The 17671-nt window shown below is 49.3% G+C and overlaps 6 protein-coding genes across 6 annotated transcripts; 3 read left to right on the plus strand and 3 right to left on the minus strand.

Moving 5' to 3' along the window:
- Positions 1-2: 2 nt before the first annotated feature.
- N7517_002505 (M28 family metallopeptidase) lies at positions 3-2638 on the plus strand (the record flags this gene model as incomplete). The annotated part of the gene is made up of 2 exons (XM_056720235.1): positions 3-2405; positions 2456-2638. 2 exons carry the CDS (start codon positions 3-5, stop codon positions 2636-2638), a joined length of 2586 nt encoding a protein of 861 aa, XP_056584370.1.
- Positions 2639-4274: 1636 nt separating this feature from the next.
- Positions 4275-5995, plus strand: N7517_002506 (uncharacterized protein; the record flags this gene model as incomplete). Its single annotated transcript, XM_056720236.1, has 5 exons — positions 4275-4605; positions 4658-4701; positions 4754-4815; positions 4861-5054; positions 5106-5995. The coding sequence occupies 5 exons, from the start codon at positions 4275-4277 to the stop codon at positions 5993-5995; spliced, it is 1521 nt and encodes a 506-aa protein (XP_056584371.1).
- A 241-nt stretch (positions 5996-6236) lies between these two features.
- N7517_002507 (uncharacterized protein) lies at positions 6237-8565 on the minus strand (the record flags this gene model as incomplete). The annotated part of the gene is made up of 5 exons (XM_056720237.1): positions 6237-6614; positions 6696-7423; positions 7486-8195; positions 8251-8406; positions 8528-8565. The coding sequence occupies 5 exons, from the start codon at positions 8563-8565 to the stop codon at positions 6237-6239; spliced, it is 2010 nt and encodes a 669-aa protein (XP_056584372.1).
- Position 8566: 1 nt separating this feature from the next.
- N7517_002508 (alpha-keto acid decarboxylase family protein) lies at positions 8567-10288 on the plus strand (the record flags this gene model as incomplete). The annotated part of the gene is made up of 1 exon (XM_056720238.1): positions 8567-10288. The coding sequence occupies one exon, from the start codon at positions 8567-8569 to the stop codon at positions 10286-10288; it is 1722 nt and encodes a 573-aa protein (XP_056584373.1).
- A 340-nt stretch (positions 10289-10628) lies between these two features.
- Positions 10629-14021, minus strand: N7517_002509 (DUF1765 domain-containing protein; the record flags this gene model as incomplete). The annotated part of the gene is made up of 2 exons (XM_056720239.1): positions 10629-13170; positions 13222-14021. 2 exons carry the CDS (start codon positions 14019-14021, stop codon positions 10629-10631), a joined length of 3342 nt encoding a protein of 1113 aa, XP_056584374.1.
- Positions 14022-16269: 2248 nt separating this feature from the next.
- On the minus strand, positions 16270-16789 carry N7517_002510 (ATP synthase subunit H; the record flags this gene model as incomplete). The annotated part of the gene is made up of 3 exons (XM_056720240.1): positions 16270-16532; positions 16627-16705; positions 16763-16789. The coding sequence occupies 3 exons, from the start codon at positions 16787-16789 to the stop codon at positions 16270-16272; spliced, it is 369 nt and encodes a 122-aa protein (XP_056584375.1).
- Positions 16790-17671: the final 882 nt, after the last annotated feature.

Consider the following 17671-nt stretch of genomic DNA (forward strand, 5'->3'; position numbering starts at 1 on the left):
CAATGGGCGACGAGAAGTTTGACTATCAGGCTGTCCCCATCCCTTCCTACGCCGAAGCCACCGGCCAACCATCCTCCTCTCGATCCGACCTCGGCGATGAAACAGATGTTGAACGACAGGGGCTACTCGGTCGCGATCATGCCTCCACCCGAGGCTACCACCCACCAACGGTGGAATCGGCGCGCTCCAGCCTCGATGGCCTCGAATCATTGACCTCACGCTCAGATCGAGAGTCGGTGGAGGAATTACGACGGGAACTAGATCAAATGGACGTGGATGATTCGGCATCGGCATCCTTGACCGGACGACCCCCCTTACGACATCGTTTTTCCAAGCAGCTATCGAGTCTGAGCCGTACGCTATCCGCTATCCAACGACCCTTCCAACGATATATGCCTACTTTCCCTAGTTTCCGCTTCACGATAAACCTCAGCGATACGAGGGCACGCTTAAAAGATCAGGGATGCATCATGCTTCTCCGAGTGTTCGCTCTCTTACTAGTGGTCACCCTAGTGTATGTGTTCTTCATCGCAGATGTCTTCAATATAAACAGCCGCATGTCCATGGGCCAGTCCTACAGTGCCGCCTCCGTTGAGAATTTCATTCAAGGCCACATCAATGAGACCAAGATTGCCGAAAACTTGCGACTAGTCACCAACTACACCCACGTAGCTGGCACAGAGGGCAGCTTTGCGATATCACAATTGATTGAACAAGAGTTCCAGAAGGCAGGATTCGATGAAGTGACGCGGGAGGAATTTCAGGTCTACCTCAACTATCCACGCAAGGATGGGAGGAGAGTCGCAATAATCGATCCACCCAGTCTAGCTTGGGAGGCGAAACTCGAAGAGGACAATGCCAAGGACCTGATCTTTCATGGACATTCGAAATCTGGCAATGTCACTGGGCATCTGGTTTATGCTAACTTCGGAGCCCGGGAAGATTTCAAACTTCTCGCAGACAAAGGAATTTCACTCGATGGCTCGATTGCCTTGGTCCGTTACTATGGAACCGAATCCGACCGCGCATTAAAAATCAAGGCCGCTGAATTAGCCGGGGCGGCCGGCTGTATCATCTACTCCGATCCCTCCCAAGACGGATTTATCAAAGGCCCGGCCTTCCCCGAAGGACGGTACATGCCAAGCGATGGCGTGCAACGGGGCGGTGTGAGTATGATGTCGCAGGTAGTGGGCGATGTTCTCAGCCCCGGATGGGCATCCACGCCGGGAGAAAAGCATCGTCTATCTCCCGAGGAGAGCCTCGGTCTACCCAAGATTCCCAGTCTTCCACTCGCTTGGCGTGATGCACAGAAGCTTTTGCAGGGCCTCAAAGGCCACGGCTCCAAAGTACCAAAGGAATGGGTGGGTGGTGTTCCTGATGTACAAGAGTGGTGGACTGGTGACCAAGACTCCCCGGTCGTTCATTTGATGAACCTACAAGATGAAGTAGAACGGCAACCTATCTACAACATTCACGGCAAGATCACTGGAATGGACGAGCGTGACAAGAAGATTATTGTTGGCAACCACCGAGATTCGTGGTGCACGGGAAGTGTTGACCCTGGAAGTGGCACTGCTACTTTCCTAGAGGTTGTACGAGCCTTTGGCGAGTTGCTCACCTACGGATGGCGGCCCCTTCGCACCATTGAATTTGTCAGTTGGGATGGAGAGGAGTATAACTTGATCGGCTCAACAGAACATGTCGAAAAGGAGATCGCCGATCTCCGTGCGAATGCGTTTGCCTACCTAAATGTCGACGTGGGTGTTTCTGGGCCCGATTTCCATGTGTCTGCTTCGCCCGTTTTTGAGCGCACCGTGCTGCAGGTTCTGGGTCGTATCTCAGACCCCTATGCGAACGCGACACTGAAAGACCTTTGGGATCAAAAGGGCTCAAAGATCACTCCGCTTGGCGCTGGAAGTGATTACGTTGCATTCCAGGATATCGCTGGCACCTCGAGCATTGACTTTGGATTTTCGGGCGAGCCCTACCCATACCACAGCTGCTACGAAACATATGACTGGATGGTTAATTTTGCCGACCCCGATTTCCAATACCACAAAATACTGGCTCAATTCTGGGGGCTTCTCCTCCTTGACCTTTCGGAGAACCCCATGCTGCCATTCGATTTGGAAGTTTATGGCGACTCCATTGGCGGATGGGTCAAAGACTTGGACAAATTTGCCAAATCAAAGAAGGCCGAGGTGGATATGCAACCCATGTTCAAAGCTGCGACCGAGATGAAAGCCAATGCTGTTACGTTCCAGTCATGGAACAAGATCTGGCACGATACTGTGTGGGGCATGGGAGGGTATGAAAGCAATGTCATGGCAGTCCAGCGGGTGAACCATAATGCTCGAATGGCTGCCTTTGATACCAATCTACTTGATTTGGAAGAAGGCGGAGGTGTAAGTTGACGTTCTGCCCATCCCTCAACCCTAGCTAACGACTTGTACAGATCCCTAACCGCACACAATTCCGACACGTCATCTTCGGTCCAGAGCTGTGGTCCGGCTACGACGCCTCGATCTTCCCTGCTATCCGCGACAGCATCAACACCGGGAATTGGACATTGACCCAATATTGGATCGATCGGGTCGCCAAGACCATCCACCACGCCAGCGATAAGCTACTACACTAATGTATTCTACCTTTCAGCCCCTTTCCTATTTGTCGCTCTTCTCACCCACGCTTCATCCACGCTTATCGGATTGATTCTTTTGTGTTCTAAACGAGCACTGTACAGCCCGACTGCCACATTGTCGGGATACCTCTATACCTGGATTTTGGGAACTTCTTTCACACCCATCATATACCTGCATGTCTTGAGCTCACGGGACTTGGCATATTGCTCTGTCGGTTCCATTAGTCGCTTCATCCCCGCTTTTCTTGAATGTATCTAGCTTCTCATCCTTGTCCCGAGGGACCGGCGTTCATATGGGGATATATCACATTTCGTATCTAGCTTTTAAGAGGGTTCTCAACCTGCCAGTCCGCATGGTTTGCTCATTCCAAGTGCTCAACCCCTAGGGTAGTACTTACTTTTTCAGAAGGAAATATTTTGTCTATCTAAAATTCAGGTGTTGCAGAATCTTCTTTCAGAAATTTACGCCTTCATTTCTCTGTAAAACAAGCCTTGGGTTTGTCGTATTGTTTGGTGTATTCCCATGATTCTATGGTCTAAATATATCGACCAAGCATAAAACCTTTCACATCAGCATCGCACCCCCTTGGCAGCCCTAATCCTGCCAGGACCTTCATTGGTCCAATTTCTTTCCATGCATCCAGCTGGTCATAATTCCAGATATAAACTGACCCCATCATTCCAGCCCCATTTGCCGTGATACCGTGAAATTCCTTAGCCCGTCGAGGAATGACCATCATCCATCTCCTCGTGAAGATGAAGTTATGGGGACAAGGGACGTCCTCCGTCAGCAAGTCTAGCGCCTCTCTCGCTTGTTGCAATATACGCTGGTAAGTCTAGCAGGTGCTCGCCATTCTTCACGCCCCCGGGCAAGTCCTCAAATCTTTGTAGAAAATGCAAAAGAAGCTCCCGTCGTTGGTGCCGTATCATCGTCTGGAAAAAAACTTGAATCCTTCATCGTATCCTTCACGCTTGCCTGGCGCTGGAATAACCTGTAAATGCTTATGCTCCCTACTTGACCCCGCTAGAACTGTACAGTTGAAGAAAACATAACGTACTTCCTTTAATCCACAGATCGTACTCCATGCAGCTTCTATGTCTTCAAGAACAAGAGGCTGCCAAGTTTAGAACAGATGGACAGAGGATACACATGGCATGCGACCACAAAATATCATACTGCTATAGACGAAAAAGTTCCAAACAGCCTCAAATTGTCCACGCTATAGTACCTATATGGAAGGGGCTATGCTGTATCATATACGGAGTAGAGCCACCCTAAAATAATAGCACGCCCAGCTGCTTTTTCGCGAGCACAAGGCTGTGTTCTTCATTACTAGACCCAATTCTAAACAAAATAGCTACATACATGGGTATAACAGCACTAGCGCTTACAGCACATGAATGGACAAGTTTGATCTAACGAATGAAGAAGCATTGCCGGTTGATTTTCCACTTTTGTAGATACCATCACCCGGGCGTCTCGTATTTTTACTTAGGCGCAAGCATGCCCATGTGGGCTGAGATAGGATAAGATCATCAATAACACCCCTCTTATATGCTGCTTCGAACAATATATAGCCTTTATTCCTAATAGTTGGATCATAATTTGACTTGGTTTTCCTTTCTAGAAGTCATGACTGAGAAAGATCTCCTTAATCTGGCCGAGACTGGAGACTTGTCCAAGCTCTCAAAGCTTGAAGCTACACCTGTGCACACTGAGGTGGACCGCCGACCAAATTCAATATCGCAAGACGGTATACGTCGCCATGCTGCGACTGCAGATATTAGTGTCAACGATCTGGATTTTGATTTCAACCTTGCCACAGACCGTTATCCACTAGTTAATCTCAGGTCTCTCCAGCAAGTCTTTGATGCTGTGCAATACCATCGGCATTTGGAACGGGAAGAGAACTTTTCGCCTACAACTCATGTGGAATGCTTCAAAGCTGATTCGCAGGGAGGAGGTAGGTCACTGCATCATATAGCTTCTGTTTTAGAGGCTGATATCATGTCAAGAATGGCGAACACTTGACGAGGCCAACATGGATCAACTCTTACAGGTGAGGCTTACCAACCCCATACTTGGAATTTGACGGCTAAATATATCGAAAGTCCTATGCTATCAACCCCTCCCCAACTATTAAACCCTGTCTTAGGCGTACTATGCTCGTTTTGTTAGTGTTTCTCCCCCGTTCTGAATCTCATACTGACTTGTCTAGCTTTTGTTCCTTGGTTCCTACAGAGGGTACTTCATTCGGCTCACGCGTTCCAATGACCCAAAGAAATGCCAAGCAACTCCTCGAGACATTACAAGTCAATCCTTTGTTTGTGATGAATATGATTGGTCGGCCAGATTACTGGGCCCCCCAAACGCATTGGGAGGAAGATGATGACGGGAGGTTGCTAGCTTGCGGTAAGAGCAGAAGCATCAGATATCAAGACACCAAACGCTAATATCACAAAGATCTTTTTTGCCAGCATCCCCGTTGGAACCTCCAAGCTCAAGGAGCTCCGCTATCTGTTTATGTGCGCCATGACATTACTCGGGACTTGACAACATACATCATCTCGCATAAAAAGTTCGATACCTCCATCAGCACACTCAAATCTATACTGAAAATTGCACTAAATGTCACTTCCCCAGTAAAAAAGCCAGCTGTCTTCTTGGATGATCCATTTGACATCCACACCATTCTTTCCACACTTTCTTTCGAAGCTTCTAAATTCCACGTCAAGCGTTTCCAGCGGTTCATGTGGACGCAGATGAACAAAGTTGAAGATCACCTTGTAGACCTCAAGTTTAGTGATAGCGCTAAATTCGGAGATTTATCAAAGCAGCTCCAAATCATGGCCTCAAATGCAGATTCACATATCGCCAATGCTGATGTAACAATCATCATGGCCAAAGCCATTCAAAATGCCCACTCACGTCTCAGCCCCTTGCTCCGTCAATCCAACCCTTTTATGAATCAGCGAGCCGATGAGTCGATATCCTATACTATCTCCTCCTCGGAGAAAATAAAAATGTGGTTCTTGAACTACAAGCAGCGCAAAGACAGTGCCATGCTCCTGGCTCACAATCTTGCGATGCGGCAAGATGCCATCAACAACATGCAGATCGCTCATAGCATGAAGCGAGACTCTGCATCCATGAATGCAATCGCTGCTTTGACAATGATGTTCCTGCCAGGTACCTTTGCAGGAACGGTGGTTGGTGCAGGAGTTTTTGGGGGTGCCATCAAAGAGACAGTATGGCTAATTTGGGCCGCAATTACAGTACCGCTCACGGTAGGAGTCATGATTTGTTGGTGGTTGTATAAGAAGCAAAGCAGCCAACAGCTAAGGGCAGCATAGCGAAGAAAGACATGGCTGATTCCGCGGAGACGAGGAGGAGTTCGTTTAGGAAGAGGTCCAGTGTTTTTTCCAGTGGCTTTTCGTTTCGAAGATTCAAGACCGGTATAAGTGAATATATGTAGTTTAGTCTATTTTATGGTTCTTCTTGTTGCACGGGTACATGACATCAAATGAACTGCCTTCTAGCCCTATCTATATGGTACTCACGCATGGGTATCATAAAACATCATATTCCACCAAACTAAACTGGAGGCAAAGAAGGCTCAATCGCCAACAAAGACGGGTGATCCGCCAGACTCTGCCAAAACCCAGCCTCGAAATCCCACAGATCCTGACTCAACAGCGCCGCCCACTCATCATTCCCCTCATTTCCAGCCTGTTCAGGCAGAGGCTGCGCCGGGTCCGAATGAGTCGAGTCTAGAAAACGCTGTATAGTCCGCGTAGCCTTAGAAAGCAATGCGTAATTCGGATCGCCGGCTTTAACAATTGTCCCGATCTGCACCTCCGCTACAAACACACTGAGATCTTGTAACGTCCGTGTCCGGTGCGCTCGTGGCATGTGCTGTTTCAGCATTGCCAAAAGCATTATCCCCGCTGCGGGGAGACCGTAGTATGCAACCTAGTTGGTACGTATATTAGTTGACTGCTTGTTTTATAGACAGAGTATGTTATATAAAAATCAAGTCAATTTCATGCATACCTTCCAAATAAGACCCGTCCCCGAATTAGTGAGCTGATCCCGCAGTAAAATAATTTCCACCACCAGCGTGAGCATCTGACCCGCCGTCTCGATGATCGGTAGATCGGGCTCAGTCGGTGATTTAAGAAGCAAAAGGCGGAGCAAGAATAGCACATGTAAGTGGTGCAGTCGTACGCCAGCGACGAAGTCTCGCTCAAAGGGTCCTTGTGTACATTGCTTCAGACTGCTCTCGAGTCGGAAGTGGGCTGGTAGGTTTTGCCACTGTCTCTCTGCTTGACATTGTATCACGCTGTGCCATTTCTTAATTAGCCATGGTATCCACTGAGACGGTGCGGGTGTTGCGTTTAAATACCTTGCTCGTTGTGCACATGACGGATCATGCTTGTCCTGAAGAAGCTCCCAGATCTCCTCCTTCAGCGATGCGCACAGCGCAGACCACCGCGTATCAGCCCGGTACCCGGACTCCGCGTCTGGAGCCCAGTCTGCTGAGCCTTCTTCTGCGTTCCGGCAAGACGGGATCTGGAAGTGGCAGAAGCGTTTGTTCATTCGTGGTGGGCGGCCGAGGAATATTGCTATGTTCTTGTCTGCGGAGTAGATGCGCGCGAAGGCTGTTTTGCGCAGTTCTTTCAGGAATCGCGGGAGTCCTGGTTTTATTTCGATGTTCTCATGATAGCCTAGGGCAAATGTTGAGGATATTGCGTCGCCTAGTTTGCGCCAGGAATGGTAGCCTTCGAAAGGTTAATAGATGGCTCAAGTAGAGGTAGTAACTGCGGATGGGCCGGTAACTTACTCTGATCTCCGTCCACGTAGGAATGGACGATAAAATTCTCGTATTGCATGATCAGCTGTAGATCATTTAGGCAATCTAGAGAGAGTGATATCTCCAACGCGAAGTCACAAAGTTTGGTACATAGTCTTCGGAGTGTGTACTGCTCTTGCGCAGTCATATATAGAGACGGGAAGAACGCAATGTCAATTGTCGCTCGACTGACAGCGGCAAAGAATATCCCCAATGTCTCCCAACGAGAATTGTGATCTAGAAATTGAGCCGAGAAACTAGCTAGGTCAGAGGTATCATTGAAATGCAGCGGCTGGGCCGAGTTCTGCAAGAGTCGCCTTGCATAGACTAGATGCCAGTTTTCGTCGTGATAAGTGAACAGTTGGCTCACACTCTGCGCACATTGGTCAACAAAAGGCTCTGCTAAGGCTAGGTTGGCTCCTTTGGCTAGCCAGAACATGACGAGGTCTTTCATGGCAGACAACTTGTATGTTGTCAACAGATGTTTGAGGATATCTGCGCCTTGTAAGACCAGATGGTTGTCCCCGAATAAGTCCGAGTGCAGGTCCTCTGGTACTACTTGATGACTACCAGGGCCATGGTCTCCATCCGGAGTAATGTGCTTGAATATAGCTGCATGGCTAGACGACCCTAGATACCCAGGGTTTGGGTATGGATTACGTCTTGGATTAAATGACGGTGATTCATCTGGTGAGCCAAGGCTGCAAAAATATGATTAGCCAACTCGAATGCAGGCCAAGCAAGTATAAAACCGACCTTTGTTTCTCGACCCTTTTCCGCTTAAAGGGCGTGGTTCTGTAGATGCAGATCCCTTTGCTGGTACTACAACGCGTGCAGACAGGCAGTTGGTGATCGCATGCTAGCTTAGCCTTTCTACAGGCTTCACAGGCAGCCAGACGTGACATGGCTGGTCTGGCGGAGTTTCGTCCGCCAGTGGAGATAAAGAAGAGTGAAGTCGGCTAACAACGGCGAGATCGGAGTGTCGGAGTGTCGGCGTATCGGCGATAAGATGCGGGGACCCATCTATAAATACTTGTCTTTCTTCTTCTCCAACTTCAACATCACATTCATTATGACTCAAGATATTAAGCTCGCAGACTACTTGTTCACTCGGTTGCGCCAGCTGGGCGTCGACTCCATGTTCGGCGTCCCTGGGGACTACAACCTTCGCCTATTGGATTTCGTTACACCCGCTGGCCTCCACTGGGTGGGCAACTGCAATGAACTCAATGCCGCCTATGCGGCAGACGGATACGGTCGCATTAAGGGCCTGTCTGCATTGATCACTACCTATGGCGTTGGCGAGCTGTCCGCTATCAACGGTATTGCAGGCGCCTATGCCGAGAACACACCCGTGCTACACATTGTCGGAACCCCACCACGCCCGCTCCAGAGCGCACGCACGTTTATGCACCACACTTTTTCAGATGGCGACTACCGTCGCTTTGCAAACATGTCAACACATGTCACTGCAGCCCAGGCCAGGCTAGAAGATGCTGCCACAGCGCCCGAAAGAATCGACTATGTCCTGCGCCAAGCGTTGATCCACAACCGACCAGTCTACCTCGAGTTCCCCGATGATATGCCCGATGTGCTGGTGTCAGCTGCCAACTTGGAAACAAAGATCTGTATCCCACAACCACCAAGCTCCGCCCAAGAGCCACAGGTGCTGGCTCGCATCTTGGAGAGAGTGTACAGCGCCAAGCGTCCATTCATCTTCGTGGACGGAGAAAGCACAGGTCTCGGTATCGTCGACCAGCTCGATACCCTGATCAAAGCAACCAACTGGCCCACATGGACAACCGTGTACGGCAAGGGCCTAGTCAACGAGCAGCTGCCAAATGTGTACGGATTGTACGCGGCAGCCTTCGGCGACAAGCCAGCGCAGGAATACTTCCAGGAAGCAGACCTGGTCTTGACATTCGGACCGCACAACAGCGATACCAACACATATTTCTATACATCAATCCCCAAGCCCGCAGTGGCAATCACATTCTCGGGCAGCACCGTCCAAATCGAGAATGATACATACCATGACCAATCCGCCCGCAACATATTATCAAACCTACTCCAGAGCCTCGACTCAACACGCCTAGTCAAGGCCACCGGGCCTCCGAAACAAGAAATAACCCTGGCCAACATCCAGAACACAGACCCACTCGCCCAAGACAACTTCTACCGCCTGGTAAACCCGCTCTTCCGGGAGGGCGACATAATCCTCACCGAAACAGGCACCGCCGCGCACGGCGGCCGGAATTTCAAACTGCCTGCCAAATCCCGCATCTTCGGCGCAGTGACCTGGCTCTCGATTGGATTCATGCTCCCGGCAACACTAGGCACAGCGCTAGCGCAGCGCGAGCACAACAAGGTCACAGGAAGTAAGAGCCAGACGGTGTTGTTCATCGGCGACGGGAGTCTGCAGATGACGGCGCAGGAGATCAGCGTGATGATCCGCGAGAAGCTGAACATTATCATTTTCATCATCAATAACGACGGTTACACTATCGAGCGGGTGATCCACGGGCGCAAGCAAGTGTACAACGATGTGCCGTTCTGGAGACACGCGCAGGCGCTGAACTATTTCGGCGCTGATGAAGAGCATGCGGCGAATAACACCTTTACGGCGAGGACCTGTGGCGAGTTGAAGGATGTGCTTGCCAATGAACGGATTCAGAATGGGTCTGGGGTGAGGCTTGTTGAGGTGTTTATGGATAGGGAGGATGTACAGGGGGCTTTGCTGTATTTACTGAACAAGCAGCTTGATGAGGAGAAGCAAGCAAAGCAGCAAGAGTAGATTTAAAATGAGAGATGACTTGTTACATAGAGAAAATTATATGTATATATTTTTACTACGGTTCCTTTGAATGGTAGTTTTGATCAAATCGAATGATGTCTTACTATGATTATTGCGTGTTTCGCTCCTAGTACACGAAAATGAGAAATCCTTGGAATAACAAAATCAGGCTAAGTGAACGCCGATTCCCTATGCTCCAGATCCGCCATGCACACAGAAAATAGAAGAAACGAGAAAGAATGACCCGAAACATTATTGTAAAACAGACATCTGTTTGAACATGTCACGAGGAGTCTATAATTGATCTGTGTTGCTGAGAGAGGGTTACTCTCATGTTGAATTATTTGCGGAAGCTCTCAACCCCCAGGGTTGGGGTTTCCACCATGCGATCAGTGGGGACACCCTCGTCACGACGACGGGCGAAAAAGCTATCGCATTCGGAGACAATGTGTGCCCACTCCGCGAGGGCGCGGCCTGCATATTTGCTAGGCACAAGATGGTCGTAAGAAGGCTGGGAAGGAAGTTCGGGTAAGGGGGAGTTCTTAGTTGTAGGTGTTCGCGGCCAGGTATCTGAGGTAGGTTGCGTGGGGGTATCTTGGTTGGTGGTGGGAATTTCTGGTTCTTGTTCATCATTCTCGAAGTCGGACTGGCCCGGATTCTCTGAGGCTGTGTCATAATCCGACTTGTCAGGAGAGCGCCGATGCTCAACGTGCAATTGTGATGCGACAGGGAGACAAGGGGTGAAAAGACGCTTGTTTTTGGTGGGCCATTGTGGGCGATCCATCCATTCCAAGGAGAATTTGAAAAAGAATGGCTGGTGGGGAGCTTTGGGGCGGATGATCTCCTCCATACTGTTGACCGGAGTGTGTTCGTGTTCATCCATACATTTGCTATCAGCAGTCATTGTTGGATCTGATACGCCATTCTCAGAGTCATCAGAACTGCTGCTGCTGACACCATCGCCGGAACGTGCGTTGGAAGAGCTGCCAAACATAGCCTTGAGTATTCCCCATCGCTTTTTAGGTGGTTGACCATCTGAGCCATTGGAGTCGGAAGATCCGGTTCGACGGTGTGACATAAGTTGGTCCGAAGAAACGGGTGGAACGACTCGGTCGAAGCTGACAAAGAGATTGACAGGAGACAGTTGATTTTCGCATCGGATAATGATGATTCTTCGTCCTGGGGCCGGTGTACAGGGAGCAGAGGACAAAGGGGCTGTCATGTTCTCCTCGGCCTTAGACTGAAACCCGATGTAATACTCCCAGACTCGTAGGAGTCGATCTGAAAGAAGTTCATAGGTGTTGGAGTCGAGTGATGAGGGTTCAGTATTAAACCGCCCGACCCTCCAACACAACAAACGATGGAAATAGGCTCGCACCATTGGACTCCAGTGAGTGAAGTAGTGGTAGAATACTGGCTCATGCAACAAGAAATCTAGACAGACAGATGCTTTTCTTTCTTCTGCAGCAGTCCAGGTACCCCAGACGCAGAAAAGAAAAGAAAACACTCGCACCTCAGTGAGCGAATTGTGGCTCTGCATCATTTGGCGACAAACGTCGAGCCAAAAGCCCCAATCAAACAATTCCGTTTCAATCGACTGGGCATAACGTGTGATGATTGGAATGACCTCCTCGAGGAAGTCACACAACAAAAAGCATGCGTTATGATCAAAGAGAGACATTTTCTGCGCTGCAGATTTGATAATGCCACAGAAGGATTCGGCAAAAAGTAATCGAGCACGATTCGGTTCCACAGACGATTCAGATAGGAGGTCTCGGAGGAGGATGATCAAACGATTCTCTGCCATAGACCGATGAGTGTTGCTGCCACTTCGAAGTTGAGTGGAGGCAGAAGCATCCGGTGACTCGATGAAATCATCGAAGGTGATTGCAGCCGCTGTGTGGGGATTGTCGGACCCCTGTTGTGCCGATTGCTTGTAGATCGTGTCCTCCAGCACCAGCAGGAGTTGCGCATGAACCATCAACAACCCAGGTGCTAATATCCGTTTTGTCTTTTCAGTTTCTGGAGGCAAATACTCGGCATACAGAATGTGAATGTATTTAACGAAGACAAAGAAGAGATCCGTGTCACGTCCAGCCCATCGTGCGACCCAGGGGCGATTCCAATTAATAGGAGTGGTGTTCAAGGGTAGCTCGGGTTTCTGGCGTAGATAACGCAACAGAGGTGCTTGTGAGTGGAACGCTAGGGGACGGAGGGCCGGTGGAAAGCACAGAGCAAGTTCTTGCGTGTATGCACGCGTGTTTCCAGTTCGTGACCCGGCCGATTCTGACAAGATGCGTCGGAACATATTAGGAGGCGTGGACCACAGGCGAACCAGGATCTCGGGCACCCCAGGACAGAAGAAGAAGGCATACGAGCAAACCTTGCCGCAAAAGGCGACCAGGCTAGCTGGTGCATGTCTCATGGACATTCGTTCGACCACAAATGCCATTTGAGAGAGCAGGTTTTGGATAAAGATGTTCCGGATGTTGTGATGAATCGATTCAACCAGGAAATCCGAACCCGAGGAGCCTGAGCCATCCGATGTTTCCGACACCGAAGTTGACGCGTACTTTAATGAATCCGCAGGTCCACTGCCATTCTGGGCCAAAGGGAAGGGGATGCGCCATTCCGGTCGAGCCATGATTCCCACCACAGCTTCCAGAAACACTGGTCTGTCGGTTCCCGAGATCGACTGGTTATGCTTGCCGTTGAGCATCTCCAACATTCCAATCCACCATTTGTTGAGAATATTGACTCGACGATCCAGATCTTCTGGTCTGAGGTTCTTGCATGATGTGTGGAGGTGATGGCGGCTGAGGAAGGGGAGGAGCGAGGTACGGATGACGTTGGCTTTCAGCGAGCTAGATTTGGCTTGAAATCTTTTTCTGGTCAATAATTGTAATGTGAATGGCTAAGGTGATTGCACATACTTTTGGAAATCCGCCTCCAGGCCCCGAAAGATACCCCAAAGCTCATCCTTTTTGCGTGCATGGTCAGTACCGGCATTCGCATACGCCGCGGCAGTTTCTGCGGCTCCCTTGGGCATAGGTGGTAAGACCGGGGTCGAAACCGAGAGTGATGCTGTGAACTTTTCAAATGAGGACCGGTGCCGTAGCGAATTGCCAGATGGACTGCTTGGAGAGCCGGGGCTGTCTTCGGTGCCCTTGGCCACAACAGCCAGCATTGGCCGGCGCGGGCGTTTGTAGAGAATCGTGCGCCTGCGGGAGGGAGGTTGAGGCTGATCATCTTCTGTTTTTCGACCGCCGAATCGAGTTGGGGATTGAGAATCTTGCTGCTTAGATCTTTTCGCTGATGGGGATGGAGACCGGGAGGAAGAGCCCCACGGTTTCCTCGCAAGGCTGACTATCCTTCCAGACATTGATCGGCTCTTGGATGGTCTCACAGCGGGCTCCGGCGCCCGAGTTTCGGGCACATGTGAATCTGTATCCTTCAAATCCTCCGATGACGACAGTGTGAAACGTGAGACGGAGGCTGGCTTCGGCTTGTCCTTGGAGCGAAGAGAGGTTCGGCGAAGAATGTCCTTCCCGGCATCCACGGTTTCCTTTGTCGGTGACCCCGCCAAGCTTGGAACAGCATAATCAGAAAATGTACGTCTTAAGCTGGGTTCTGTTGTAATTTGACTGGGAAGATCGGTGTAGCTGGCGGCACGAGAGAGCTCGGGGGTTTGGTCATCGTTCGTGTAGCTCGGCGTCTCGGAGGGCGAAGACATTGTCTAGGGAATAAAAAAAAAGCAAATTGGTTATCGAGGGGAGTTATTGGTTCATTTCCCCTTAAATCTCAAGATTCTGAGCGTAGAAGAGACCAGCTCCTCTGTGCACCAGGAGGTTCCGGGAGGTCGAAGTAGTCAGGCACGCTGCATCTGGAGAAGAGCAAGCAAGGCACAATCACAATGCTGAAACACCGACTTGGAGTAATGAGCAACAGAAGAAGAGAGAAATAATCAGGAATAACGGAGTTTGGGGTGGATAGAACGTCTATGCAGCTTAGAAGCCACTCTGATTCAGCAAGTGATCGACGGGGGAATCTCCCCCAAGGGCTTTTGAGTCCGGGCAAAAGGGTGGGGGGGAAGTGAAAGGTAATATCAAGTGAGGGAGAGAAGGAAAAAAAAAGAAATTGGAATAGTTCCAAGGGGGAAGCTGAACTTCCCAATATCTACCTGGTACGTGTGTCTCTCTATTTTTATTTTGGCTAATTAAACTCGAGACAATTTGAACCTATTATCATCTCTTGATTCTCTTCTATAATACGAGCAACATTTATCTCAATTTATATTAAATCAGACGTTTCTTTCTAGCTGAGACAAACCAAGACTACACATTTCCTTGTACTCCACCCTCTTTTCTTGTAACCATCATGGTCGCGTAATAATCTCATGTCAGCTCGAGAGTCTCTCTGCATAAGTTCGTAAAAGACATTGGGCTCTTCGGTCCCAATTGCAAGGTATCTCTATCTACAGGCAATACGACCCAATCGTATCCTCTCCGGAACATAAAAAGGGCAGAATTCACCGAGTGGGCTATGACAGCTGTACAATCCGTACTTTGTCCCGATCCTCGTATCTCATTCTTGGTCATGGAATGTTAGAATGTCGCGCTGTGATATACCTTAATTCTCTATGATTTTCGCATTCCTTCATTATGTTATTTTCCAATTCAATACACATAATGAACAACTTTACCTTTTTACAGGTCAAATTAGTTCCCAAGTTATGCATTTTCATTATCTGTCATAATCTGCCTTGTGGGACGCTTAAATCGACTTGCCGAGATAGCCTCATAAATGGCGTTATATGTATTCCCAGGTACCATACTTCATGTTTTTTTTTTCTTCCCCATTTAGACGCATCTAAGAGTTCCCGTGCCCTATTAACACATGAATCACATTGCACAGGCCCTCGGTGAATTTTTTGCGCCCCCTGCTCGGAAAGTCAAGCTGAATGGCTTAGGGACTAAATATGCAAATCATGGTACAATAGTCGGATAGTTTTGTCTCTTTGGATTTTATTTCATTAGACTTTGGCTTTAGCTTTGTTCCTGGTTGATCCCTCTAGGGATGTTGATATCGAATTATCCCAGTTGCATCTGATAGTTCAGTCTGATACATCACATCAATTGTAATACTTTTATGAACTTCTGGTCTGTTCGTTACATGTTGATCTATCGCTTGCGGCAGTGGATCCCAATAATTAGAACCAATAGTTCCCTTATATGGACTTCCATCCGTAAATCTTATATACTTCTGAGGTCTGACCAGGTACGGAGTACTCCGTAACGGATGACGGATTGCATGACCATGACAATAAGCCTGCTTAAGCCATGCATAACACATTTTGTCAGCCGTCCCATTCCATCTTCCACCAAGTTATCTGTTTGGTTCATCTTGCCTATGGACGACAAGCGATCGCCTAACTACGGAGTGCTCACGGGTGAGACCGTGGACTAGGCTCGATATACCAGTCATTAATTACCCACAGCTCTTGTCAGCATGGTTGATGGAGGTTCAATTTCCTGTACTGCCTTTGACGTTTACTGCATCACGTCAACTATACAGGTCAACCATCTAGATATCTTCCACGTTGTATACAAATTGTTCTTGAATACTACATCTGAATACTACAAACCCCGCTCTTCACCCGCTCTCCATGTCCATGCGAAAAGCTGAAGATAACACGAATGACCCTAGTCTGAAGTGCGTCTGTTGCACTCATCGACAATCTTTGATATCACCCACATCGCTAGCCCTTCCAGACGGAAAACCTTTACTCTGTAGTCCTGCCCCAGGCAAACGCAGAAAAGGTGAGAACCAAGGAAAAAGAAGTCTCAACGTTCGAAAATGTGGTCTAATTTACAAGCTTCAGGACCTCGAGAGGCGGCCACATTAGTTGCGTCACTGGCACTTAAAGCCAGCCTTCCCCCCATATCTCCCCAGACCTTGCTAAATGAAAAAGAAAGGGTAATTTAGTGGGCAGCGGGAGCCTCCTCTTCCTCCTCGAACCAGCTCTCCTCGACGGGGGCGGCCTCGCCAGCGGCGGCCTGGCCCTCGACCTCGACCTCCTGGCTCTCGTAGGCGGACAGTTCGCTGGCAAGGTTGGCCTCCTCGGGAGACTTGGGGGCCTTGGGGGCGGTGAACTTCATGACGTGCTCTTCGGCATCACCAGCCTTGATGGGGGTGGGCTTGTAGGCCTTGAGCTCGCGGAGGTACAGATCCTGGACGGGGTCGGCTGCGGCGGGTTGCGGGTTAGCGATGGTGCGACCGACGGATATAGTAGGGACATCTGTATCATATGGAAGATATCCCCCGGGTAAAATACGTACCCTGGCGGACGGCGGAGGTCAGGAAAGTGCGGCGAGCGACCGAGACCTGTGCCCGAGAGGCACGGGAGAAGAGGGTGCGCTGCTTTCGCGTTAGTTGAGGGTCAAAATAGACGGTTGTCACTCAATCAACACTCACCGAGGCCCGGAGAGACTGAGACATCATCTTGATTGAGGGTGTGGATGAGGAGTGAGGGGTGGTTCTCAACAGAATAGGTCTGATCCGTCTTTCCGTGAAGTTGGAGGTTCAAACGACTTCTGTTCGGAAAGGTTTCTTGGCAGATGACTCAGCCGGGCCATGTTGTTCCCGAATCTTTCCAGGGCTTCAACATCATCTGCATTTTAATATAGAAACAAATAATCGACGACATTTCAATTTATTAATGAGAAGTGAGGGTTTTAAGCTATATACGAGCATGGGCAGTGTGCTCCTGAGAGGAGGGGACACAATCCTCTGAACGACTATCCGCGCAAATTCCCGAGACCATCCGTATATGAATAATTGAATCTCTTGACTTTAGTATTTTTTTCTTATCGGTAGAAGTCGAATCTAAAGCCCTGTTGTCCTCTCTTGTTTTGATCTATATACAGCAGCAAACGAGAACAAAATATTTGTTTGTTATAAAAGGAAACCTTGGAAGCTTCCTATACTTCCTCGACCAATGATAAAACATATTTGCCACGTGACTCAATTACTAATTCCGATCTGGACTGCGCCTTTCTCGGGTGTCGCCCGGTCGCCCATTGAAGCCTCACTTCATCCCATCGTCTTCACTCCCCCCCCCGGTCTTTGGCTTCTTCTTTCTCTCCTCCTCAGCCTGTCCCCATTTTCGTGAGAGACTTCTTGCGGAGACCTTGACTGGTTCAACACGGCTGGACAAGCTGAGGCGAGATCTCTGTTCTACTTTCGATCCAAGAAAGCGCAGACTGGTGAAGGGTTTTCTACGACTGGGGGTGACTCCTTTGAATCCCGAGGGCTCTGGCCTGTGAAAGGTAATGAACCTTTCTTTGTTCGAGTTGATCTTGGCATGACATTGTCGGAGGTCAA

The sequence above is a fragment of the Penicillium concentricum genome, assembly GCF_028827145.1.
Source record: "Penicillium concentricum strain IBT 3081 chromosome Unknown utg000001l_segment0_segment0, whole genome shotgun sequence".
Lineage (NCBI taxonomy): Eukaryota > Fungi > Ascomycota > Eurotiomycetes > Eurotiales > Aspergillaceae > Penicillium > Penicillium concentricum.